This window comes from Xenopus laevis, chromosome 7S (genome assembly GCF_017654675.1).
Source record: "Xenopus laevis strain J_2021 chromosome 7S, Xenopus_laevis_v10.1, whole genome shotgun sequence".
Classification (NCBI taxonomy): Eukaryota; Metazoa; Chordata; class Amphibia; order Anura; family Pipidae; genus Xenopus; species Xenopus laevis.
Window position 1 is genome coordinate 48,681,582 of NC_054384.1, and position 26,774 is coordinate 48,708,355.

At 38.9% G+C, this 26,774-nt stretch overlaps 1 protein-coding gene across 1 annotated transcript in view; it reads right to left on the reverse strand.

The window, feature by feature from the left end:
- The window catches only part of ssrp1.S (structure specific recognition protein 1 S homeolog), a gene marked incomplete at its 5' end in the record, with an annotated part of 147,136 nt that overhangs the window by 49,379 nt on the left and 70,983 nt on the right, over window positions 1-26,774 (reverse strand). Inside the window, 1 exon segment of the mRNA NM_001090695.2 lies at window positions 16,568-16,798. Coding sequence (NP_001084164.1) covers window positions 16,568-16,798 — 231 coding nt within the window.

Sequence of the window (26,774 nt, forward strand, 5' to 3'; positions counted from 1 at the left end):
TTCATGCCGAATAGTCTGCTGCTTGCCTGGTGCTAGGGTTCAGCATGTGGTGGAACGGGTGGACATATTATTGGGAGGGGCTGGGGAAGACCCGGTAGTCTTGGTACACATAGGTACCAATGACCAAGTTAGTCGAGGTGGTGAAGTCCTCAAGAACAATTTAAAAAAACTAGGTGTAAAGTTGAGGGCGAGGACTTCCAAGGTAATTTTCTCAGAGATATTACCTGTGCCACGAGCAACGCTAAGAAGATAGCAGGAGCTTAGTGAGATTAATGCGTGGCTGAGAGATGTAGGGAGGAGGGTTTGGGTTTTTTGGAGAACTGGGCTGATTTCTCAGTCGGCTACAGGCTCTTTGCTAGGGATGGGCTGCACCTCAATTATAAGGGTGCAGCTGTTTTGGGGGAGAAAATGGCATGATTTTAAACTAGGTGTGGGGTGGGAGGGTTCAGTAAAAGATTCAGTGGAAGGTAGGTTAGATGAGATAGTGGGCAAAGGAAGGGAAAATGGAGGAGATTTGGTTGGGGGTACTGTAAAGGATAGGGAGGAACACGTCATTTGTTCAATATGGTACCAGTATTAAATGTATGTTTGCAAATGCAAGGAGTCTGACTGGTAAAATGGGAGAGCTGGATGTGCTGGAGGGAGAATATGTGATTGGTGTGGCCGAAACATGGCTGAATGAGTCGCATGACTGGGCAGTTAATATCAGCGGCTATACTTTGTTTCAGAGGGACAGAGGCAATAGAAAAAGAGGAGGGGTATGTCTTTGTTAGGAGGGATTTAAAAGGTTACATAAAGGAGGAGGTTATGTTAGAAAATGAGGGGGCAGAAGTCTTATGGGTGGAGTTCTTCACCAATAGTAAAGATTCCAGCAAAATAATTGAAGGGGTATGCTATAGACCCCCTAATGTAAGTGACGAGGAGGCGGCTAAGCTCCTGATGCAAATAGAAAAGGCTGCTAGTTTGGGTAAAATAATGATAATGTGGGGTTTTAATTACCATACGTTAGAAAAATAGGATGGCACTCACATTTGCAAACGTGCTTGAATTAAAGTGCTTTTATTGTGATCTCAAACACAACGTTTCGGAGGCACAACCTCCTTTATCAAGTGTTCTCACTTGATAAAGGAGGTTGTGCCTCCGAAACGTTGTGTTTGAGATCACAATAAAAGCACTTTAATTCAAGCACGTTTGCAAATGTGAGTGCCATCCTATTTTTCTAACGTATGGATATTGGAACCCAGTTGAGCAGCAAGGTTTCTGGATAGAGCACCACAGCGATACAGCCACAGTCTTTTGGACTATTGTATGTTACAGTATATTGGGGTTTTAATTTCCCAGATATTGACTTTAGTACTGCCAGATCAGTTAATGGGAACAAGTTTATAAACTTGTTGCATGATAATTTTATAGCACAGGTTGTTCAGGAGCCAACCAGGAAAAATGCTATTCTGGATCTAGTGATCTCAAATGACCCAGAACGTATAGCAAATGTGCAAATCATTGAACCCCTGGGTAATAGTGACCATAATGTTATATAATTTATTTGGTGCAAAAAACAAATATACACTGGGGCAACATAAACTATGAAATTCTGAAAAGCTAATTTTAGTGCCTTGAGGGCTGCCCTTCAGAGAATTGATTGGGGCATTATGTTTTCAGCTAAAAACACAGAACAGAAATGGTTGTCATTTAAAATGTTATTAAATCATTACTGTTCTCAATTTATTCCCTTAAAGGACAAGGAAAATGTAAAATAGAATAAGGCTAGAAAAGCTGTATTTTGTATACTAAACAAACATGAATTTACTGCACCACAAGCCTAATCAAACAAATGATTTATGCTTTCAAAGTTGGCCACAGGGGGCCTGTCATCTTGTAACTTTATTAAACATCTTTACAAGACTGAGCACATGCTCAGTATGGTCTGTGCTGCTTAGGGATCATCATAAATTATCAAAACAGCACAAGTCATATAATATCTGCCAGAAGCTGATACAGCAAAACTGATAATCAGAATATACAGACTGCACTGGGTCCTGTGTTGTAATGTAATCTAATGTGGATTTTATAGTTTTTGTATTGTTTAAAGGACATGTAACCCCCCCCCCCCCCCATAAAAATGTAATCAGTGAATGGTCTCTTTGAAATCTTTAGATAACTGCCACTCCGGTTGTTAAAAGGTTAACAGTTATGCCGCTCACTCGTGCATAATCCAGCTCACTCGTGCATAAACCATCATAATCCTGCTCACTCATGCCTAATCCCTCTCACTCCCACTCACTCATTGAAAGATTAACATCTGTGTATGTGCAGCTTCTCATGTTTTTTATATGCCTGCAGCTATAACCTCCACCGGACTGCAGGATACAGGATGTATCATGTTTCAAGCATATCATGTTGCAGTCAAGCCATAGGCGTTAGCACATTGGAATGTTCTTTGTCTATACACTGAATATAAGCTTCTGTCACCAATAAACTGAATTTGTTTTAAGACTCACAGCTTGTTAGTGACTCTCTGTACAAGTTCCCGGATCCGAGAACACAAGGTCGTGCTGTTCAGGGGACTCCAGGGTTCCAGTAGTTGGCTACCCCAACAGATTTGGTGTCAGAAGTGGGATACAGCAAGCGGCACGGAGGGTAAGTAAAAAATCTGTCTTACTGACTATCTTTTCCTTGATAACCATATATGTATCTCTAGGTTTAGGGTTGGGACACTAATAGCTTTGGTACGCTATTAGTATAAGGATCCCTGACGAGGGATCTAACAGGAATTTTAGGTAAATTCCAAGAGTTTTTGGTAAACTCAATTTTGTTACTTGGAACAGGATTCCCCTGAATATCTGCAGCACTTCCGTACTGTTCTTATTGCATGTTATGTTGTAATGTCATTTTGTATTGTTTGATGTTGTTATAATCAGTTGTATACTAAATATTCTGCAATATTAAGGATTACCTCCCGATTGAAGGGCAAGGTGTCGTCAGGATCTACGTTCCCAAGACAGCCAGTTTTTCATCAGGATTTATTGCACAATACTTAATATTCAATAAAATTGGCTGCAACATTAAGAGTTATCTCGGACAAGGATAAAGGTTTTGTAGGGACCTCTGCTCCCAATTCAGCCTGTTTATGTCCATAATTGTTACAACCACTCTTATATAAGAAAGAGTTGGAAATGGGAGGTAAAAGTTCTAAAAGTTTGCCTCCACCTATTCCCGGAGAAACGTGTAAGCAATATTTGTATAGATTAAGTCCTACAGGAGGATTCTATGTCAATCCCTGAGTAGATAATATAGCAGGGTGGGGTGAAACTATAGATGTATGTTTACCTTTTCCCCGTGAGGGAGCAAATGATCAATATCATATGGATATGATCAAAGAAATGTGTCTAAAAGAAGGAGGTGACCCAGAATGGGACTATAATTACATGAAACCAGGTGGACAGAATTGGTTAAAAGTAGCTCCAGGCTGGCATGACACTCAAACTTTGCTTATCAATACCAAGAAGACATACACCCATTAAAATATAATAAGCAAAGGATAACTGAAAAGAAACATGTTGCCCTTATAGATTTTCCTAAATCTTTTGGACACGTTCCTCCCCTGGCACCTCCGTAACCTCTTTACAAACCCAAAATTAACGATTTCCAACGGGCCACTCACATTCTGCAATTGTCCAATAAGGATGCAGTTGTTAAGTGTGATTTGTGCCACACAGAAATGGTAAAATGTAAAAAGAAAAGATTTCTAAAGAGTCCCCTCTTACCCTTTTGCCCAAAAAAATTATAAAAAAAAAAAAATCAGAACAGGATGTGTCTTCCATTCATTCTGATCTTTTATCTCTCCTATTGTGTAGCAAATCAACAAACTTTTGTTGTCACAAAGGTGCAAATTATCCAAGGGCCCTTACAAAAAAAAAAAAAAAATCCAGATGATATTCGTGAGCTCACTATAAAAAAATTGGTTTGCAAACACTTCTAAAAGGGTATTTGTGCACAAATGACAATTGTCAATGTATGATTTAATGTTATATATATTTTATTCTGTTTTATGTGGTTGAGTGACTAAGCTATTTTTCCAAGTGTATATTTGATTCCTTTAAGGACAAAGATATCACAACCCCAGATATTGCCGAGGCATGTTCCAATGATGGCTATATATATGATTCTTAAGGACATAGGAAAAATGTGGTATCTGATACAAATAGTATATTTTGATTTGGACAACCTTATTGCTCACTCTTGTAGTTATTGATTTCCTTCGTGTACACACCTACATACTTGGGGATAAGTAATGGATATGGACATTTAAGCATGATTTTTAGCCAAACAGGTTTGATGAGTTAGGAGTGAAAGTGATCTTAAGAGCTAATATAGCGACACAATTTTTGAAAATATCGTAATGTTTGCATATTTCTATCTGCACATTTGATTTTTAATTTACTATTTTGAATGTAGTCAATATTTTGTATTGACTATGTAACTATGTCTATGTAATTGTACTTTAGATCTTTACAATGCTGCGTACATAAATAGCGCTATATACATACATACAAACATACATACATACATACATGTTTATATATGAGAATATATTAGTTTATATATGGTATCTATTTCTCCCTAAAATGTACTGTACCGGAACTATTCTAACTCAAATGTTACATGGAGATATATAATAATTATAGAAAACTGTGAAATAGGTGCCTTTATGTGTATTGTTTTAAATCCTGTCGGTCTTTTCTGCTGAAAAACATCTATTTCAGATTTTGAGAAATGCTTAATTGGTTACATTTTGCTTTGCATACTTCTATTGTTTATACATCATTAGCATAGCTTTGACACTAGGTGCAGCAACAAAGTTAATGTTTGTAGTTAAACAGCAAGTATCAACAAAGTAATTGTAATGGGTCATATTGTACAGTGTTTAATCCCACTATGGGAGTGAGGTGAATGTAACGAGTGATAGCATTTCCATCCTTTTTCCTGTTCAGCATTTTGACATATTAACCAAATAGCACTGCACTGCTTTATAAAATCTATAAATTTACTCAGTAAATTGTGATAAAATGCATGCCAATGAACATAAAACCTACAATTAATTTGCACATAAATGGAGATGTTTCATTTCAAAGACTTGTGTGAATCAGAATGACAGCTGAACAGCTACCTCAAAATTCACGAAGGATCCCATGTTCTGCAACTGGAATAGAGGGGAACCACGTCTGCAACCGACGCAGAGAGCAGTAGTAAAGGAGGTGTGCCAAGTAAGCATTGTAATGCATGGTGGTTTAACAGAGACATTTTCTTTTTCCCTTGGATGAAAGGCCTTGATAGAATCAGAGACTTTCTATATCTTTGAAGTAAAATCCAGGATGGATGCAATCTACCCATGCCGCCAACATGTACTCTCAACACAATTTCTGACACAGATCCAGCAGACTTTGTATCCAGTGCAGGAATTCAGACCCTTGGATATTGTTTCTATACTCAAAGTCCAGTGAACAGCAAGTCAAACAATTGTGCAAATAAAAACTTTGTGGATAAGGTTATTAGTGTTCATAGGCCTATGGGGTTATATGTCACAATTCTACAATTAATAAGCTTCACCTCACATAAACACAGTGCAATCAATTATTGCTGCTTATAGGAAACATACAGATCAACTTTATGATACTGCTGTTAAAACAGTCGCTACTAAACATAAATTAATTTCTTTAGGCTCACAATTACAACATGACTTACAACACCATTGGTATGATGTCTTTACTGGCTGGTCTCCTACCAGTTCTCAAATTGTGCAGGCTATTTTCTATCCTATTGTTGTTGTTGTTACCATTATTTTGATTTGTCTCGTCTTTAAATTTATACCTTGTTTGTTCATTCCATTCTCGTGTTCGTTCTATGATTGAAACATCTGAACACTCTGTTAGCCCGCTTACATACTCGTTTATATACCCATCCTTAATATTTTACATTTACTATGATCATACATCTGTGTATGTGCAGTTTCTCATGTTTTGTATATGCCTGCAGCTATAACCTCCACCGGACTGCAGGATACAGGATTGTTCATGTTTCAAGCATATCATGTTGCAGTCAAGCCATAGGCGTCAGCACATTGGAATGTTCTTTGTCTGTACACTGAATATAAGATTCTGTTACACCACCAATAAACTGAATTTGTTATGAGACTCACAGCTTGTTAGTGACTCTCTGTACAAGTTCCTGGATCCGAGAACACAAGGTTGTGCTCTTCAGGGGACTCCAGGGTTCCAGTAGCTGGTTACCCCAACACACATGCATAATACCACTCACTCATGTATAATATGGCATCATCCCGCTCACTCAGGCATCATCCCGCTCACTCAGGCATCATCCCGCTCACTCAGGCATCATCCCGCTCACTCAGGCATCATCCCGCTCACTCAGGCATCATCCAGCTCACTCAGGCATCATCCAGCTCACTCAGGCATCATCCAGCTCACTCAGGCATCATCCAGCTCACTCAGGCATCATCCAGCTCACTCAGGCATAATCCAGCTCACTCATGCATAATTCCGCTCACACATATGCATAATCCCACTCATACTCGTAATCCCACTCACTGATATGCATAATCCCACTCATACATGTAATCCCACTCACTGACATGCATAATCCCACTCATACATGTATGAGTGGGATTATGCATGTCAGTGAGTGGGATTACATGTATGAGTGGGATTATGCATATGCGTGAGTGGGATTGTGAGTATGAGTGGGATTATGCATATGAGAGTGGGATTATGCATATGGGTGAGTGGGATTATGCATATGAGTGAGTGGGATTACATGTACACATGAGTGGGATTACAAGTATGAGTGGTATTATGCATACAAATGATCAGGATTATGCATGAGTGAGTGGGATTATGCATATGAGTGAGTGGGATTACATGTAGGAGTGAGTAGAATTACACATACTTGCTAATAAAGTTAGCAAGGTCATCAGGTGTGGCTGGATATGCAAATATAAATTATGATTTAGCCGATAGAAAATGGCCGCCTGGTTGAAGCACATCTTGCATTCAGGAAAACACTACAGTGCAGGCTAACGGAGGGGATACAGATACTACCTGACCCAATACAGAGACAATTTGTGTGGGGAATATGTGCCCAACCTAAAAACATGGTAAGGGTTTATAGGGTTTTCATGTCATTTAATACAAACTTTCACCAACTCCCCATAACCAGTGGCTGCAGCAAAGTAGGCAAAATAAAATCCAATACAAATCTCTACACATTCGCCGACTGCTGGGAAGTAAGCAGGGTCTCCCCCTGCTGTTCATAGGTATGATTGTTTCCATGCTCAGCAGTTAGGGACCTAACAGCAGTAATTGAAAGGGTTATTTTACTGCATACAGTGATGTTTCTTATAAAAACACATTTTTTAATTAAAGCATATTGGAGATTCTTTTTCATTAAAGTAAAAAGTTTTCTAAATATGTTAATAGTAAAAAGATGCAGTTTGAGAGTGTTGTTCCATTAAATAATGGTACCAGTATGGTTGTAACAGATACAGAAAAGGCAAACGTGCTAAATCAGTTCAGTATATACAATAGAGCAGGGGTCCCCAACTGCCAGGCCGCGGACCATCCTGCACTGGGCCGCCGAGCCCAGCGTACAAAAACAAGGAGCGCGAATTGGACGCTGGCGTGTCCAAACTTGCTTTCTCCAGGGTCCAGGTTGTTTTTGCTGAGAATCTGCCTGCAAGTTTTGAAATCCCCAAATGTCACGTGGATGCCCTGGGTTCAGAGTAATTGGATTAATCACTCCGAGTGCATGTGTTAGTCCAAAGGGCTTAGCTTGAAATTGACAATGGTGGTGGCTTAGGCTTTAACGAGTGTCTGGATTCTGGATGGCGGTATTTTTGATCATTCGTCCAAAATCTCTCAAGTTCACTTAAATTTGATGGCTGCCTCCATGCCTCCTACTCGCGTATTGATTTTATATTTACTAAATCTACATTTGTAGATTGTGTTCGCTCGACTACAATACACGGTATCACATGGTCTGATCACGGGATGGTTTAAACTGTGTTCTCCAAGTGGGACAAGGCACGGGGACATGGATGCTGGAGACTGAATGAATCTCTCTTATTAGATATAGATATTTGCACAGAAATCTCTGAATCACTTACAGAATACTTCAAAATAAACTCCCTAGAGGACACATCTACAGCTATCAGATATGGGGGATAATTATTAAACATTCTACACGCTGGAAAAAAAATCAGAGAAAAGGAAACTCTGCAACTTTCCCAGCTATCATCCACAAACAGAAACCCACCCCAAACCGCTATAGGGATATACAAGATACAAGGACCCAGTTGATTCAAGCAGATAAAACCGCATACACAATGCGAAAAACCAAACATCTGTATTACGAGTATGAAAATAAACCACATAGAATGCTAGCTCACAAAATGAAAGTGTTGCACAAAGCAAAAACTATTCAAGCTATTCACACCCTGATGCGCATATTCACAAGAGATAGTAAACAAATTCTTAATACATTCAGGATTTTTTAGACGGATTTGTATACCGCAGAAAAGGCTCCTGAGGCAACTAAGGCAAACACATCCAACTTTCTAACTAGGTGGGAACCTCCCAGCATAACAAGGGAAAATCGCCCAGATGGCTATACATCAAAATACTATAAAAAATTTGCAAAACCGTTATCCCCTCACTTGAAAGACCTTTTTCATTCGTTTCTTGAGGGTGCGCCCCCCCCCCCTACAAAACATCACAATGGATGCTGTTTGCATATGATTTTAAAGCCAGGAAAAGATCCATACAACTGTGACAGTTATAGGCCAATCTCATTAATAAACACTGACGTTAAGATATTCTCAAAAATACTAGCTAACAGACTATCCTTAGTGCTTCCCAGTCTCATCCATCAAGACCAAGTGGGATTTGTACCAGGTCGACAAGCAGCGGATGGAGTCCGCAAAGCAATAGACAGTTTGTAGAGCACCTAACACGGCCACATCATCCCTTCTTCTATCACTGGATGCACAAAAAGCATTCGACAGACTAGATTGGACCTACATGTTTGCAGTGTTAGACAAACTAAACTTACCTAAACCATTCTTCACAGGTATTAAACAACTTTATACAGCACCCTCAGCACAGATACTTAGGGGCACATTTACTTAGCTCGAGCGAAGGAATAGAATAAAAAATACTTTGAATTTCTAAGTATTTTTTTGGCTACTTCGACCATCGAATTGGCAACTTCGACTACGAACGATTCGAACTAAAAATCGTAAAAAAACAGAATTAAGGCGGCTATTATGACTAAACCAAAATCATTAGGAGGATTGGGAGTACCTCATCTGTACATGTATTATTTGGCTAGCAGACTGGAGGTAATGGTGCATATACATGCCCCATCAGAGGAATCCTGGAAGGAAATTGAAGATCACTTCACAGCTCCGTTACGTTTAGCTCATCATTTCTAGATACCCAAGACATCCAGAGACACACCGTCAGACATTTTGCCAACATCACAACAATTGCTAGATCTCTGGGATGCCATAGCAATTAAAATGAATCAAACCACTCCTACTACTAGATACAGAACCATCCTTTGTAATAAAAGCTTCCCACCAGGATGCACACCTATAGAATTTCGACCATGGATAGCAGCAAATCTGTTATGTTTACATGATTTTATATCTGACCGGACGGTTAATTCATTTCAGCAATACAAAGAAGACCATAATATTCCTCATACGCAATTCTTCAGGTATTTACAAATAAGACATTATGTAGAAACCTTGTTTTAAACTCAAACAAACCAAGCCCTTTCTTACTTTGAAACAATGTGCCGTAAACGCTCGTACCCAACCCATTTGATTTCGCTATTATACATGCACCTTGCCTCAGATAATACAGACATGCATCAGCCTTATATGACAAAGTGGGAGGAGGACTTAGATCTCACAATTTCTGAAGAGACTTGGACAGCAATTTAGGACACAGCTATATGTGCAGTCTCTAGTGAAAGAGCTTATAAAATCATATATCGCTGGTACTATACCCCATCACGCATTAGTAAATTTATTGGTAATCCGGATCATTCAAACTGCTTTAGAGGATGTGGAGACAGGGGATCTTTCTTGCACACCTGGTGGACTTGTACAATAGCTCAAACATTCTGGAAAATGGTAGCGACTCTGCTCTATGAGGTTTTGCATTGCTCTATACAAGCAACACCACAAAGATTAAGAGGAATAAAGATATACACTCTTCACAATCTCGCAAATTAAACACTCACATTCTTACAGCAGCAAGGTCTCTATTAGCAGCAAATTGGAAAAAAAACAAATATCCCAAGGCGACAAGCATTGATATCGAAGGTAAACTGGATCAGAGCAATGGAATCCATAAGGAACAGACTTCATGACAGAAGCTACGAGGGGGAGCTGGAGTGGTATCCGTGGGTCCAGCACCTGGATGATTTGCAGGCTAGAGGTACCATTTGTTGAGCATGAGATGTTACAATCTTTTACTTAGTTAGAACCTGATAACTATATCTCTTTCTTTCCCTTTTTCTCTTTTCTTTACCTGATCCTTTCTTCTCTCTTTTATTTAAACCCCCCCATAATGACTAATACGCAAAATATGCTGAATCAAGAATATTGGGACAAAAGGAGTTTCACTCCATCATAGATAGCAAAGTATGAATAATATGATTTGATACTGATTGATGTTAAAGGGGACATTTCATATAACCTTCATATTCACATATATTACACATCCTTCCTCAAAACATGAAATGATGCAGAAAGAAAAACTTTTGAAAGCATTTTACCTCCTAGAACTGACATTACATCAGAGCTGCAGAGAGAACCTCTCTTCTCGGTGTCTAGGCTGAAATGAAGAGTGGGAGTGTCTGTTCATTCTTTCACAGGAAGTGGTCACAGCACTGAGCTGTAGCAGCCAAACCCCTCCTCTCCCACCCTCTGTCCTGTGTCCCAGCCTGCACATAATTGTCTTAAGCTGCTGCCTGATCATTCACTTATAACTATATATCTTACATGCTCAACATAAATCAAAAGATGCGAAGGTTAATACAAACTGTAATAGTAATGTAATAGTAGTATTTTATTTTATTCTAAGTACAACAGTATTGTCCTGTGTTCCACAGCAAATAGGCATCAGTCACACATGTACCTGGACATAATCTATAGTCCATAATATATTGTTATACACTGTGCAACTCCTTGCCTCTATTACATTATAAAACTTATACAGTGTACATTAGTATTTACTGCTATGATATTCCATAATAGCAGCTCTAAGTTTGTTTTCCTTCAAATTGATATATGATCAGGTGCAGGGAGTTGCAAGGGAGTAAATGCAGCTGTTCTAGAACAATTTATGACCAGGTGCAGTGAGTTGCAAGGTAAAATGCAGCTGTTATGGAACAATTTCTAGGGAGGTGCAGGGAGTTGCAAGGGAGTAAATGCAGCTGTTCTAGAACAATTTATGACCAGGTGCAGTGAGTTGCAAGGTAAAATGCAGCTGTTCTGGAACAATTTATGACCAGGTGCAGGGAGTTGCAAGGGGAATACAGCTGTTGTGGAACAGTTTATGACCGGGTGCAGGGAGTTGCAAGGGGAAATGCAGCTGTTCTGGAACAATTTATAATCAGGTGCAAGGAGTTGCAAGGTAAAATGCAGCTATTCTGGAACAATTTATGATCAGGTGCAGGGAGTTGCAAGGTAAAAAGCAGCTGTTCTGGAACAATTTGTGACCAGGTGCAGGGAGTTGCAAGGGGAATGCAGCTGTTGTGGAACAGTTTATGACTAGGTGCAGGGAGTTGCAAGGGGAATGCAGCTGTTGTGGAACAGTTTATGACCAGTTGCAGGGAGTTGCAAGGGGAAATGCAGCTGTTCTGGAACAATTTATGACCAGGTACAGGGAGTTGGAAAATAAAATGCAGCTGTTCTCAGATAATTTATAATCAGGTGCAGGGAGTTGCAAGGGGAAATGCAGCTGTTGTGGAATAAATTATAGTCAGGTGCAGGGAGTTGCAGGGTAAAATGCAGCTGTTGTAGACCAGTTTATAATCAGATGCAGGGAGTTGCAAGGGGAAGTGCAGCTGTTGTGGAACAATTTATAATGAGGTGCAGGGAGTTGCAAGGAGAAATGCAGCTGTTGTGGAGCAGTTTATGATCAGGTGCAGGGAGTTGTAAGGGGAAATACAGCTGTTGTGGAACAGTTTATGATCAGGTGCAGGGAGTTGCAAGGTAAAATGCAGCTGTTCTGGGACAATTTATAATTAGGTGCTGGGAGTTGCAAGGGGAAATCCAGCTGTTGTGGAACAATTTTTGATCAGGTTCAGTGAGTTGCAATGGGAAATGCAGCGGTTGTGGAACAATTTATAGGGAGGTGCAGGGAGTTGCAAGGGGAAATGCAGCTGTTATGGAAGAATTTATAGGGAGGTGCAAGGAGTTGCAAGGGGAAATGTAGCTGTTATGGAACAATTTATAGGGAGGTGCAGGGAGTTGCAAGGGAATAAATGCAGCTGTTCTTGGATAATTTATGATCAGGTGCAGGGAGTTGCAAGGGGAAATGCAGCTGTTATGGAACAATTTCTAGGGAGGTGCAGGGAGTTGCAAGGGAATAAATGCAGCTGTTCTTGGATAATTTATGATCAGGTGCAAGGAGTTGCAAGGGGAAATGCAGCTGTTATGGAACAATTTATAGGGAGGCACAGGGAGTTGCAAGGGAGTAAATGCAGCTGTTCTTGGATAATTTATGATCAGGTGCAGGGAGTTGCAGGGGAAATGCAGCTGTTAAGGAACAATTTCTAGGGAGGTGCAGGGAGTTGCAAGGGAATAAATGCAGCTGTTCTTGGATAATTTATGATCAGGTGCAAGGAGTTGCGAGGGGAAATGCAGCTGTTATGGAACAATTTATAGGGAGGCACAGGGAGTTGCAAGGGAATAAATGCAGCTGTTCTTGGATAATTTATGATCAGGTGCAGGGAGTTGCAAGGGGAAATGCAGCTGTTATGGAACAATTTCTAGGGAGGTGCAAGGAGTTGCAAGGGGAAATGCAGCTGTTATGGAACAATTTATAGGGAGGCACAGGGAGTTGCAAGGGAATAAATGCAGCTGTTCTTGGATAATTTATGATCAGGTACAGGGAGTTGCAAGGGGAAATGCAGCTGTTATGGAACAATTTCTAGGGAGGTGCAGGGAGTTGCAAGGGAATAAATGCAGCTGTTCTTGGATAATTTATGATCAGGTGCAGGGAGTTGCAAGGGGAAATGCAGCTGTTATGGAACAATTTATAGGGAGGTGTAGGGAGTTGCAAGGGAATAAATGCAGCTGTTCTTGGATAATTTATGATCAGGTGCAGGGAGTTGCAAGGGGAAATGCAGCTGTTATGGAACAATTTATAGGGAGGCGCAGGGAGTTGCAAGGCAATAAATGCAGCTGATAGAATTGTATAACATATAATAACAGATGCAGGGAGTTACAAAGGAAAACCCAAAAGACGTTGATTGCTGTTTGTGTGCAACATAATACTGGGTAGAAAATGACTATGGTACACTAACTGCTCATACACATTATCCCCAGAAAAGAATAAAATACATTTAGCAGCAGATTATGTATTATTTATACAGAAGTTTACTTTTCTCTCTTTTCCACAATTATTGCAGGCAAAGGACAAGCAGTGAAGGGAGGGGGAGGAAAACAGAGGGCAGAGAGGGGGTTAAATAAATAGGACAGAGAAGGAGAGAAAGGAGCAATTCAGGGAAGGGAAAACCAGCAGTAAGTGTTAACAGAAGTCTGCAGGGAAGGACTGAGAGAGACATCACAGACACGCCCACTCCTCCCTCATTGGCTGCTGCTCTATAGCTCATACAGAAAGAGCTGTCGGCTGCAGCTCAGATACTGAAGAGTCTGAGACAGGAAGTTGCAACGGGGGAAGGCTGAGAACAGTTTTCAAGGTAATAGACGTTTTTTGATGAAAAAGGTATTAAAATAAAAACACTTTCTTCTATTTTACATTATTTGAAATGGTTTGATGCATTGTGAAAATGTATGCTATATGTCCCCTTTAAAAACAGACTACTGTTTTGTATACTATACCTAGCAAGTTCATCCTTTGCTCCATATGTTGACAATATTCTTTTCTCTGTCTATTTGAAAATGAATAAAAATTTTGAATTACAAAAAAAAAAAAAAAAATTAATGGCGGCCGAGCATGAACAGCCTGCTTCAAAACCCCATAAATTTTCAATTATTTTCAGGGGAATTGACGGCCATTACAGAATATTGTACTTCTCCCTCTGCATAAATGCCTTTATAGATTTCGAAGTGTGTTAAGGTCATTGTCTTGTTGGAATATTCAATCCCTGTGTAACTTTAACTGATGTTTGAACATTATCCTGAAGAATTTGTTGATATTGGGTTGAATTCATACGACCTTTGACTTTAACAAGGGCCCCAGTCTCTGAACTAACCACACAGCCCAACAGTATGATAGAACCTCCACCAAATTTGACATTAGATAGCATATGTTTTTCTTGGAATGCAGTGTGCTTCTTCCACCGTGCAAATCGCTTTTTGTTATTAACAAATAACAATTTTTGTCTCTTCAGTTCAAAGCACTTTGTTGCAAAATGATTGTGGCTTGTCTAAATAAGCTTTTGCATGCAACAAGTGACTGTTTGTGGAGATACAGATGTTCTTTGTGCAAATTGCGCTGAAATGTAGAATGATGTACAGATACACTACCTGCAGCAAGATGTTCTTGCAGGTCTTTGGAGATGATCTTTGGGTTGTCTGTAACCATTCTCAAGATCCTCCACATATGCCACTCCTGTATTTATCTTGGCCTACCAGACCTGGGCTTTACAGCAACTGTGCCTGTGGCCTTCCATTTCCTGATTACATTCCTTACAGTTGAAACTGAAAGTTTAAACCTCTGAGATAGCTTTTTGTAGCCTTCCCCTAAACCATGACACTGAACATTCTTTGTTTTCAGATCTTTTGAGAGTTGCTTTGAGGATCCCATGCCGTTATTCTTCAGAGGAGAGTCAAACAGAAGCACAACTTGCAATTGGCCATCTTAAATACCTTTTCTCATGATTGGACACACCTGCCTATGAAGTTCAAGGCTTAACGAGCTATTCCAACCAATTTGGTGCTGCCAGTAATCGTATTGAGCAGTTACATGCATTCAAATCAGCAAAATTACAAGGATATCCACATTTCACTAAAAATCTTTGGTCAGAAAACACCCCAGTAATCAGATCTGCTTGGGAAATGAGACATACCACTGTTATCTTTTTTTGTTGAAAGTAAATTATTATGCAGGCTGAGAGGGGTTCCCAAACGTTTTCATATGACTGAATATATATATATGAAAAACTGACAGAAGAGGTGAAGACAAAAGGAAGAGGAGATTGGAATACATTTTTGGTTTGGTCGGTCTGCAGTGAGGAGTATTTTAACCTCAAGTTGTCTTGCACCATCAGGTAAGGCCATACAGAAAAGGACATTTTTTAACCAAGTACTTATTTTCTAACTGCAACACACCTGACAATCATGAGAAATCACCTTTAGCTGGCCAGAAGAAGAGAGAAACACCTCAGCATTGGAACATTATGCAAAAACAGACATTTTAATAACAGTATAACATTAGTTATATTAGAGACTTTAATATATTGATAGAATGGTTTTAAAAATTGTTAATTTCTTGATAGCACAGAGAATACCTGTGGGAGAGGATGTTTCCCGAGGATGGAAACTGGGAGAGATGTGAACCTTTTTTGACTAAGGTTCCTCAATTAACTACTTTAACACACCAAAGTTTAAATTGTTCAAGTTGCTAATAAGCAAAAAAAGTAAAACAAACGTGTGTGTGCACAAGCACTGACACGCACACTTTAAGGGGCAGATTTATTAAAGGGTCGAATTGAAAATTCTAATTTTTTTTATGGTCAAAACTGTGAAATTCTACTAGGGAATTATCCAAACTCGATTCAAATTTTTGATTCGAGTTTTCAGGTCATTTAAGTTCATCTGACTTTTACAAATTCTATTTTTTTTAAAATAAATCTCCCCAAATCGAATTTTAAATGAATTCGAAAATTCGACCCATGATAAATGTGCCTCCCCATGTAATGTGTAATATAGCTGCTAGTGAAAGGTGTAAAAGAATTAATGCAATGTGTATGCATCTTTATGTAAGAATATAACACAAGTACTCTGCTATCAAAATACAGATGTTAGTTTACAAAATTAATGTCTAGGGTGCAACATTTGTGTACAAATCTGTTTCTCTTAGTGTTACAGATACTGGGTGCTCCAGAAAAAAGTGCACTGTGTTGTGTTCTTCCCCACCCCATTTTTTGTTATATAAATGATGATCAAGATATGCAAAAAAAAAAAACAGTATTAAACAGTGGTAAAACAAAAGTAAACATGATTAATTATAGTTACTGTTAATCTGTGGTTAGAATGAGTATAAAGAATAAAAAAAAAAAAACTTACTACAAAGAACATCTGTCTCTGGTCCTTGTGCGGCAGCAAGAAAAGGCGCAAAACGGTAGTGTATGGAATTTTGTAGTCAAAAGTTTTTCCATGCAAGTGAAGAAACGTAGGATATATACGTATATCATAACGTCCACGTGGGGTAAGACACTGGAGCTCTCGGAATATACAAACTGCATCACCTGTTGCTTGGATCACATCCGCTTTAGAGAGAACATTTTGAGCAAATGCCTAATGAAGAAAGGGAGAAGGGCTCAAAGTTTTGAAATATATATATCTATCTATAAAGAACTATACATACATTCATTAACCGTGCACAAGGAAGCAGAGTGCGGACGCTTTCATGGAGTATACAGTTAGGTCCATAAATATTTGGGCAGAGACAGCTTTTTACTAATTTTGGTTGTGTACATTACCGCAATGACTTTTAAATGAAACAACTCGGATGCAGTTGAACTGCAGACTTTTCAGCTTTAATTCAGTGGGTTGAACAAAAAGACTGCATAAAATGTGAGGAACTAAGTTGTTTTTTTAACACAATCACTTCATATCAGGGGCTTGAAAGTAATTGGACAAATAAAAATAAAATAAAATGTTAACTTCGAATACTTGGTTGAAAACCCTTTGCTGGTAACGACAGACTGAAATCTTGAACTCATGGACATCACCAGATTCTGGGTTTCCTCCTATTTAATGCTCTGCCAGGCCAATACTACAGCGGCTTTCAGTTGTGGTTTGTTTGTGGGCCTTTCAGTCCGAAGGTTAAGTGAAATGCATGCTCAATTGGGTTCAGATCAGGTGACTGACTTGGCTATTCAAGAATATTCCACTTCTTTGCTTTAATGAAATTCTGGGCTGCTTTGGCTGTGTGTTTTAGTCATTGTCCATCTGTATTATGAAATGCCTCCCAATCAATTTGACTGCATTTAGCTGGATTTGAGCAGCCAGTGTCTCTGAACACCTCAGAATTAATTCAGCTGCTTCTGTCCTGTGTCACATCATCGATAAACACTAGTGTGCCAGTGCCACTCGCAGCCATGCACGCCCAAGCCATCACACTGCCTCCGCCATGTTTTATAGATGATGTGGTATGCTTTGGATCATGAGCTGTTACATAGTTGCATAGTTAGTTACATAGTTAAATTGGGTTAAAAAAAGACAAAGTCCATCAAGTTCAACCCCTCCAAATGAAAACCCAGCATCCATACACACACCCCTCCCTACTTTTAATTAAAATTCTGTATACCCATACCTATACTAACTATAGAGTTTAGTATCACAATAGCCTTTGATATTATGTCTGTCCAAAAAATCATCCAAGCCATTCTTAAAGGCATTAACTGAATCAGCCATCACAACATCACCCGGCAGTGCATTCCACAACCTCACTGTCCTGACTGTGAAGAACCCTCTACGTTGCTTCAAATGAAAGTTCTTTTCTTCTAGTCTAAAGGGGTGTCCTCTGGTACGGTGATCCTCTTTATGGGTAAAAAGGTCCCCTGCCATTTGTCTATAATGTCCTCTAATGTACTTGTAAAGTGTAATCATGTCCCCTCGCAAGCGCCTTTTTTCCAGAGAAAACAACCCCAACCTTGACAGTCTACCCTCATAATTTAAGTCTTCCGTCCCTCTAACCAATTTAGTTGCACGTCTCTGCACTCTCTCCAGCTCATTTATATCCCTCTTAAGGACTGGAGTCCAAAACTGAACTGCATACTCCAGATGAGGCCTTATCAGGGACCTATAAAGAGGCATAATTATGTTTTCATCCCTTGAGTTAATGCCCTTTTTTATGCAAGACAGAACTTTATTTGCTTTAGTAGCCACAGAATGACACTGCCCAGAATTAGACAACGTGTTATCTACAAAGACCCCTAGATCCTTCTCATTTAAGGAAACTCCCAACACACTGCCATTTAGTGTATAACTTGCATTTATATTATTTTTGCCAAAGTGCATAACCTTGCATTTATCAACATTGAACCTCATTTTCCAGTTTGCTGCCCAGTTTTCCAGTTTAGACAAACCACTTTGCAAAGCGGCAGCATCCTGCATGGAACCTATAGTTCTGCACAATTTAGTATCATCTGCAAAAATAGAAACAGTACTTTCAATGCCCACCTCCAGGTCATTAATAAACAAGTTGAAAAGCAAGGGACCTAGTACAGAGCCCTGCGGTACTCCACTAACAACACTGGTCCAATTAGAAAATGTTCCATTTACCACCACTCTTTGTAGTCTATCTTTTAGACAGTTCTCTATCCAGGTACAAATACTATGTTCCAGGCCAACATTCCTTAATTTAACCAGTAACCTTTTGTGTGGCACTGTATCAAATGGTTTAGCAAAGTCTAAGTAAAGCACATCCACTGCCATCCCAGAATCGAGGTCTCTACTTACATTCTCATAAAAAGAAATTAAGTTAGTCTGGCAAGATCTATTATGCATAAAACCATGCTGGCACAAACTCATAGTATTATGATTTGCTATGAAGTCCAGTATCTTATCCTTTATTAACCCTTCGAAAAGCTTTCCACGCCTTCTCCATTCTTTTTGCATGCCATCATTCTGATAGATGTTGATCTTGGTTTCATCTGTCCAAATGTTTTTCCAGAACTGTGCTGGGTGTTTTAGATTTTTTTAGCAAAGTCAAATCTAGCCTTTCTAGTCTTGATGCTTATGAGTGGCTTGCACCTTGCAGTGCACCCTCTATTTACTTTCATGCAGTCTTCTCTTTATGGTAGACTTGGATATCGATACACCTACCTCCTGTTCACTTGTTTGGCTGTTGTGAAGGGATTTCTCTTCACCATGGAAATGATTCTGCGATCATCCACCACGTCCAGGTCTTTTCACGTTGCCGAGTTCACCAGTGCTTTTTATCTTTCTCAGGATGTTTCAAACTGTAGAATTTGCCACTCCAAATATTCTAGCAATCTTCTCAGATGCCTTTTTTTTATGTTTTTGCAGCTTATGGATGGCTTGTTTCACCTGCATTGAGAGCTCCTTTGACCGCATGTTTTCTGTTCACAGCAAAATCTTCCACATACAAGCAACCCCCTCAAATCAACTCCAGGGCTTTTATCTGCTTAACCCTTTCCCTGCCACCGGTTTTGTCCTAGATGCGAACATCTACTGCCAAGCAGTTTTTAGATATTTTGCACTCTTTCACTTTAAGGGCCTTTCTTGGGGAGGTCTTTTAGTTTACCCAGCAAAACAATATATTGTTTTTTTTTCAGGACAACCTGAACTTTCAAAATATAGAAGAATTTTGGTGTAATTCTACTTCTGTAAAACAATATAGGCTTCTAAGTGTCCAATAAAATGAAAAAAATCATGTTTCACAAAGAACAATCACATATATCAGAAACATCATTTACTTTATGTATGAGAACACAGCCGATTTGGAAAGGTCTATGTCTCCTGAACGCGACAATACCAAATATAGTTTTCTGGAGATTTCTCACTTATATAGATCAAAATCTACAAGCAGTACACTACCAAATTTCCAAAGCACCGCTCCCCAAACGGCATACTTCTGATTTTAAGGCCAAACATTCCACTAACAGTAGGTTTACCCTAGAAAACTACCCATTATTAGAAAGAACAGATTCTGGTGAATCAAAAATGGGTTAACATATCGTTGTACTGCAATCGTTTCCTAAAGTTATAATGTTTTATAGAAATTGGTGAATTTTTTGAAAAATGACCATACAAAATCATATCTCCCACAAATCATTAGGTATAAATGTAAAACACCCCAAATATGAAAGCCTGTGGTCCACTGAACAGTTTGATGCCCAATATATATATATAGGTGTACCCAAGCATGTGGCATATAGGGGCCCTAAAATGTAGACACCTCATTTTAGCCATCAGTTCTGTAATTCCAGATACTGCAAAATCAACACATTTGCATCGTTTTGGGGGGGGGGGGGTAAAAGTAGAAAAAAGTACCGTATATACTCGAGTATAAGCCGAGGTACCTAATTTTACCTACGAAAACTGGGAAAACTTATTGACTCTAGTATAAGCCTAGACACAACTACAGCCCTGTCTCCAAGAAACGCACATTCCGCCAAAGCGACCCCCCCCATCGATCAACCGGACTTCTTTGCAAAGTTGATGGTGACAGAGAATTGCCAAACGGATTACTGTGTGTATTGTCCCACTGTCCCACTACCATGTGCAGAGGGGGCTGTGTAATATTGCCATCACTGTTATTCTTTGATATAACCAACAGAGGGCGCTGTGTGTTATTGCAGTCACTGTTATTCTTTCATATAACCAACAGATGGCGCTGTGTGATTTTGCAGTCACTGTTATTCTTTGATATAACCAACAGATGGCGCTGTGTGATTTTGCAGTCACTGTTATTTCATATAACCAACAGAGGGCGCACTGTTATTCTTTCATATAACCCAACAGAGGGTGCTGTGTGATATTGAAGTCACTGTTATTCTTTCATATAACCAACAGAGGGCGCACTGTTATTCTTTCATATAACCAACAGAGGGTGCTGTGTGCTATTGCAGTCACTGTTATTCTTTCATATAACCAACAGATAGCGCTGTGTGATATTGCAGTCACTGTTATTCTTTCATATAACCAACAGAGGGCGCACTGTTATTCTTTCAAATAACCAACAGAGGGCGCTGTGTGATATTGCAGTCTCTCCCCAAGTGAACTGTTGGTATAGGAATGATTAAAAGTGACTGCAATCTCAGCTACTGCCCGCTGACCCGAGTATAAGCCGAGGTAGACTTTGTCAGCACATTTGGGATGCTGAAAAACTCGGCTTATACTCGAGTATATACGGTAAGTTCACCCCAGAAAACCATATATTTTCGGAAAGTACACATTCCCACGAATCTAAATTGGGTATGCATGTCTTTGTACTGCAAAGTACCAAGCCGTAAACCATTCCTAAATTTGGTTTTTTTTGGCGACATTTCCAAAAATCACCTCAAAATTTCTACCCTGCAGCATCGCATACTTTTAGGTATCAAGAGAAATTACCCCAAATATTAAAGCCTAGAGTCCTCTGAATAGTTTGATGCCCAATATGTATAGGTGTACTCAAGCATGTGGCATACAGGGGCCCCAAAAGGAAGACCCCCATATGGTCTGTCATTTCAGGTACAGCAAAATCAACACAATTACATCGTTTTGGTGGGGTCAAAAGTAGAAAAAAGTAAGTTCACCCCAGAAAACCATATATTTTCAGAAAATACACATTCCCACGAATCTAAATTGGGTCCAAAGTACAAAGCCACAAACCATTCCTAAATTTGGTGATTTTGGTGACATTTCCAAAAATCACCTCAAAATTTCTACCCTGCAGCATCGTATTTCCCACATACTTTTAGGTATCAAGAGAAATCACCCCAAATATGAAAGCCTAGGGTCCTCTGAACAGTTTGATGCCCAATATGTATAGTGTACCTAAGCATGTGGCATATAGGGGCCCTAAAATTAAGACCCCCCCCCATATGGTCTGTCATTTCAGGTACTGCAAAATCAACACATTTACCTAGTTTTGGGGGCAGCAAAGGTAGAAAAAAGTAAGTTCACCCCAGAAAGCCATATATTTTTGGAAAGTACACATTCCCACGAATCTAAATTGGGTATGCATGTCTTTGTACTACAAAGTACCAAGCCGCAAATCATTCCTAAATGTGATTTTGGTGACATTTCCAAAAATGACCTCAAAATTTCTACCCTGCGGCATCGTATTACCCACATACTTTTAGGTATCAAGAGAAATCACCCCAAATATGAAAGTTTAGGGTCCTCTGAACAGTTTGATGCCCAATATGTATAGGTGTACCTAAGCATCTGGCATATAGGGGCCCCAAAAGAAGACCCCCATATGGTCTGTCATTTTGGGTACTGCAAAATCAACACATTTACATCGTTTTGGGGGGGGGGGCCAAAGGTAGAAAAAAGTAAGTACACATTCCCGCAAACCCAAATTGGGTATGCATGTCCTTGTATTCCAAAGTACTAAGTCGCATTTACATTTTTGAAAATCGTCTAAAAATATTGCAATTGGCCGCATTTATCTCACCCAATTTCTTGCATACAATTGTAAAACAACAAATATTGATGCCAAGGGACTACTGAACAATTTGCATAGATATACCAAGGCAGCTGGCATGTGCGGACCCCAAATAAAAATAGTGCATATGAGTTTTCTCCGCTGCCGATTCGCCTTCTGTGAACATAGACCATTGACTTCATATTATGTGCCTCAAGACCCTCCTAACAGCAAAGACCCCCCAAAACCATATGTTTTTGGAAAGTACACATTCTGACGAATCCAACAAAGATAAAGACGTCTTTCTACACCAAACTACCAAACTGCAAAGCTTTTCTAAACTTAGAGATTTTTACAACATTTCTGAAAATTGCCTAAAAATGTTGCAGTTTGCCGCATTTTTCGCACACAAGGTTTTACGTACAAAGAAAAATCAACCTAAATATGGACGTCAGCGGTCTAATGAATAGCTTGATGCCCAATATGCATAGATTTACCAAAGTATGTGGTGTGTACGGACCCCAAATGAAAAACATGCATATGAATTTTCACACTAGCCACCTAAACTGCTGGAAACAGTACCCCGACTGTGCGTTATATGTTGTAAGACCCCCAAACTGTAAAAAGGCCCCCAGAACAGCATATATTTTTGGAAAGTACATATTCTGACGGATCAAACAAAGTAAAATATATCTTTCTATACCAAAGCACCAAACAGCAAAACTATACTAAAGATACATAAGGAAAAATAATGCAGGGATAAAATTGCAATAAAACCACAAAAATTGTGTAAATCAATGAAATAACAAAATGACTGATCCAACAGCATAATTAGTGGCCAAAATCGATTACCCAATAGTCATGCTGCCAAAACAAATGGTTTTTAGGGGTAAAAAAACACAAATTAGTAAAATGAAAAAGTAAAAAAAAAAAAAGCCCTCTTTGTGAGTTTTTTGTGTATACATGTGTATACACTTCTAAAAATTGCGTGACAGTGTATATATAAGTGTGAAATAAGTTCAAATAAGTGTACATAACTTTACAAAAAAAAAAATGTAAAAAAAAAAATCTTTAATAAAATGATTGTGTACCGTTGCTGGAGCAGGAGGTATAGTCTGATGCTCTAGAAAGTTTCAGCAGCGTGTGTGCTGATGAGTCACTGCAGCCTAGAAGTGCGTGGGCGTCGCCAGAGAAGCAGAGAGAAGACGGAGGAGCTGGTAAATTGCTTCTTGCTGCGATTTTAGGTTGGCCCTGCGACAATCCTGCTGCAGGACCGACATGACAGCCCCCCCGCCTTGTTGCCCAGGGGGCTGTCAGCACTGCTAAGTCTCTGCAGAGGCGGCTAAAGCCACTGATGCAGAGATCAGCACTGATTTCTGCCAGAATGTACTAGGTACGTTCTTGGCAGTTAAAGCCCTTGCCTGCCAGAACGTACAGCGTACGTGCTTGGCAGGCAAAAGGTTAATTGATAAAGGAATTGACCGCACCTACCCATGAAATAGCCTTTGAGTTACTTTCCAATTAATTTTGAGCGCCTCAAATGAAGTGATTGTGTTAAAAAAAGGCTTTAGTTACTCACATTTTTATGCAATATTTTTGATCAATCCACGGGATTAAAGTTAAAAAGTCTGCAATTCAACTGCATCCAAGTTGTTTCATTTAAAATTCATTGTGGTACAAAAACAATGTGGTTCAAACAGCAAAAAAACACACTCACAGGTCTTCTATAGTGAAGGAAAAAATCCGTTTATTTCAACGTAACATAGTAAGTTAGGTTGAAAAAAAGACACACGTCTATCAAGTTAAACTTTTTTTTTTTAACCTGCCTAACTCCCAGTTGATCAAGAGGAATGCAAAAACCCCCTTCTGAAGCCTCTCCAATTTGCTTTAGAGGGGGAAAAAGTTTCTTCCGGACTAGTCCCTGGATCAACTTGTACTATGAGCTACTATATTCCCTTACTTGCTAAAAAGTCATCCAACCCCTTCTTAATGCTTCGTAACATTTCGGCTTACAACTTAAGCCGTTCTCAGAAAGTGCCAAAGCTACAAACACCCCCTAGTGGCGCCAAAATCAAACTGTGACGTCATAATGGGAGAGCATAACATTAGTACCTGTAACAGCACAAAGATGTGAGAGGACGTGGGCATAGGGTAGGACACACACACCTCCTTTTAGGGAATTAGCTCTTTATTGAAGCATGGCAACTTCACATAACAGGAGTCTAGATGGTAGCCAGCCGGCACTTTGTAGTTCTCCCTGCAAATGATGCCAGGGATGGGCACTGCTACTGCGGTCACTGGAATATGTGGGTTACAGCTGTGATGGTTACAGCTGGGCAGTCTGTGATCTTCCATTTTAATAAAAAGACTGAACAAAATGGAATTCGTAACAGCCACCATATATACATATACATACATATACATATATATGTATATATGTATATATATATATATATATATATATATATATATATATATATATATATATATATATATATATATATATATATATACACATACATATATCAATTCTTAGCAGTCGCACTCTAATCCGGACTAGATTAGAATCGGGGGCAGGGTCAAAAGAATTACATATGAAATTGTTGAAAAGACCCACACTCCATATATGGGGCCTTTTTCAAGGAGATTCAAAGAAATTGGAAAAAGCGTCACAACGGTTAATAAAAGAGGTGGCTTATTCCAACATGTCACTGACCAACAATCACCTGACGCGTTTCGGGAGTAACTCCCTTAATCATAGGCTTACACGTACAATCATGTCATTTCCTTAAATAGGACGTACAACAGCGGCCACTAAAAGTTCTTCGTAAAATTACTGTATTGTAAAAAATCTATTTGTACATCTAAAATCCAAAAATCGTGTTGGTTAAAACCATTAAAGCACTCCAAAAGGAGCCAATTTCCTCTACACTGAGTGGTATGCCTATGGAGAATACTCAGAACCCTAATAATTTGCATGCTTTTTTTTTTTTTTTTTTAAAAATCAAATTATTTTTTTACTATTACACTGTTAATTACTTGAGTAGTTTTTTTCAAATATTGTATTGGATTTCTTCTGGTAACTGCATAAATGTGTGAAAGTATAACTATAGGTAAGGACAATATACTAGAGGCATGTTATAGCCATACTGTTAATTAAATAATGGTGTGAATAGTATTAATCTTATTATGCATATGGTATATAATAATTCTGAGTTGAGATTTTTTAGGGCTCCTTTTTCCTGCTCCTGTCTATAGTATTAATAAAGATACATGGATTATGTCTTGTGTTTAGACCTCTTGGTGTTCTAAAATACACACACATATATATATATATATATATAATATATATATCTATATATATCTATATATATATATATATATATATATATATACACATACATACATAGATATATACACACACACACATATATATGTGTATATATATATATATATATATATATATATATATATATATATATATATATATATATATATATATATACACACACATACATATATACATAGTAACATAGTAAGTAAGGTTGAAAAAAGACATGTCCATCGAGTTCAACCTTTTTTTTTTTTTTTTTTGTTTATTAACTAACTATCTGCCAGTTGATCCAGAGGAAGGCAAAAAAACCCATCTGAAACCTCTCCAATTTGCCTTAGAGGGGGAAAAATTACTTCCTGACTCCAAAATGGCAATCGGACTAGTCCCTGGATCAACTTGGACTATGAGCTATTTCCCATAACCCTGTATTCCCTTACTTGCTAAAAAGCCATCCAACCCCTTCTTAAATCTATCTAATGTATCAGCCTGTACAACTGATTCAGGGAGAGAATTCCACATCTTCACAGCTCTCACTGTAAAAAACCCCTTCCGAATATTTAGGCAGAACCTCTTTTCTTCTAATCGGAATGGGTGACCTCGTGTCAGCTGGAAAGACCTACTGGTAAATAAAGCATTAGAGAGATTGTTATATGATCCCTTATATATTTATACATAGTCATCATATCACCCCTTAAGCGCCTCTTCTCCAGCGTGAACATCCCCAATTTGGCCAGTCTTTCCTCATAGCTAAGATTTTCAATACCTTTTACCAGCTTAGTTGCCCTTCTCTGTACCCTCTCTAATACAATAATGTCCTGTTTGAGTGATGGAGA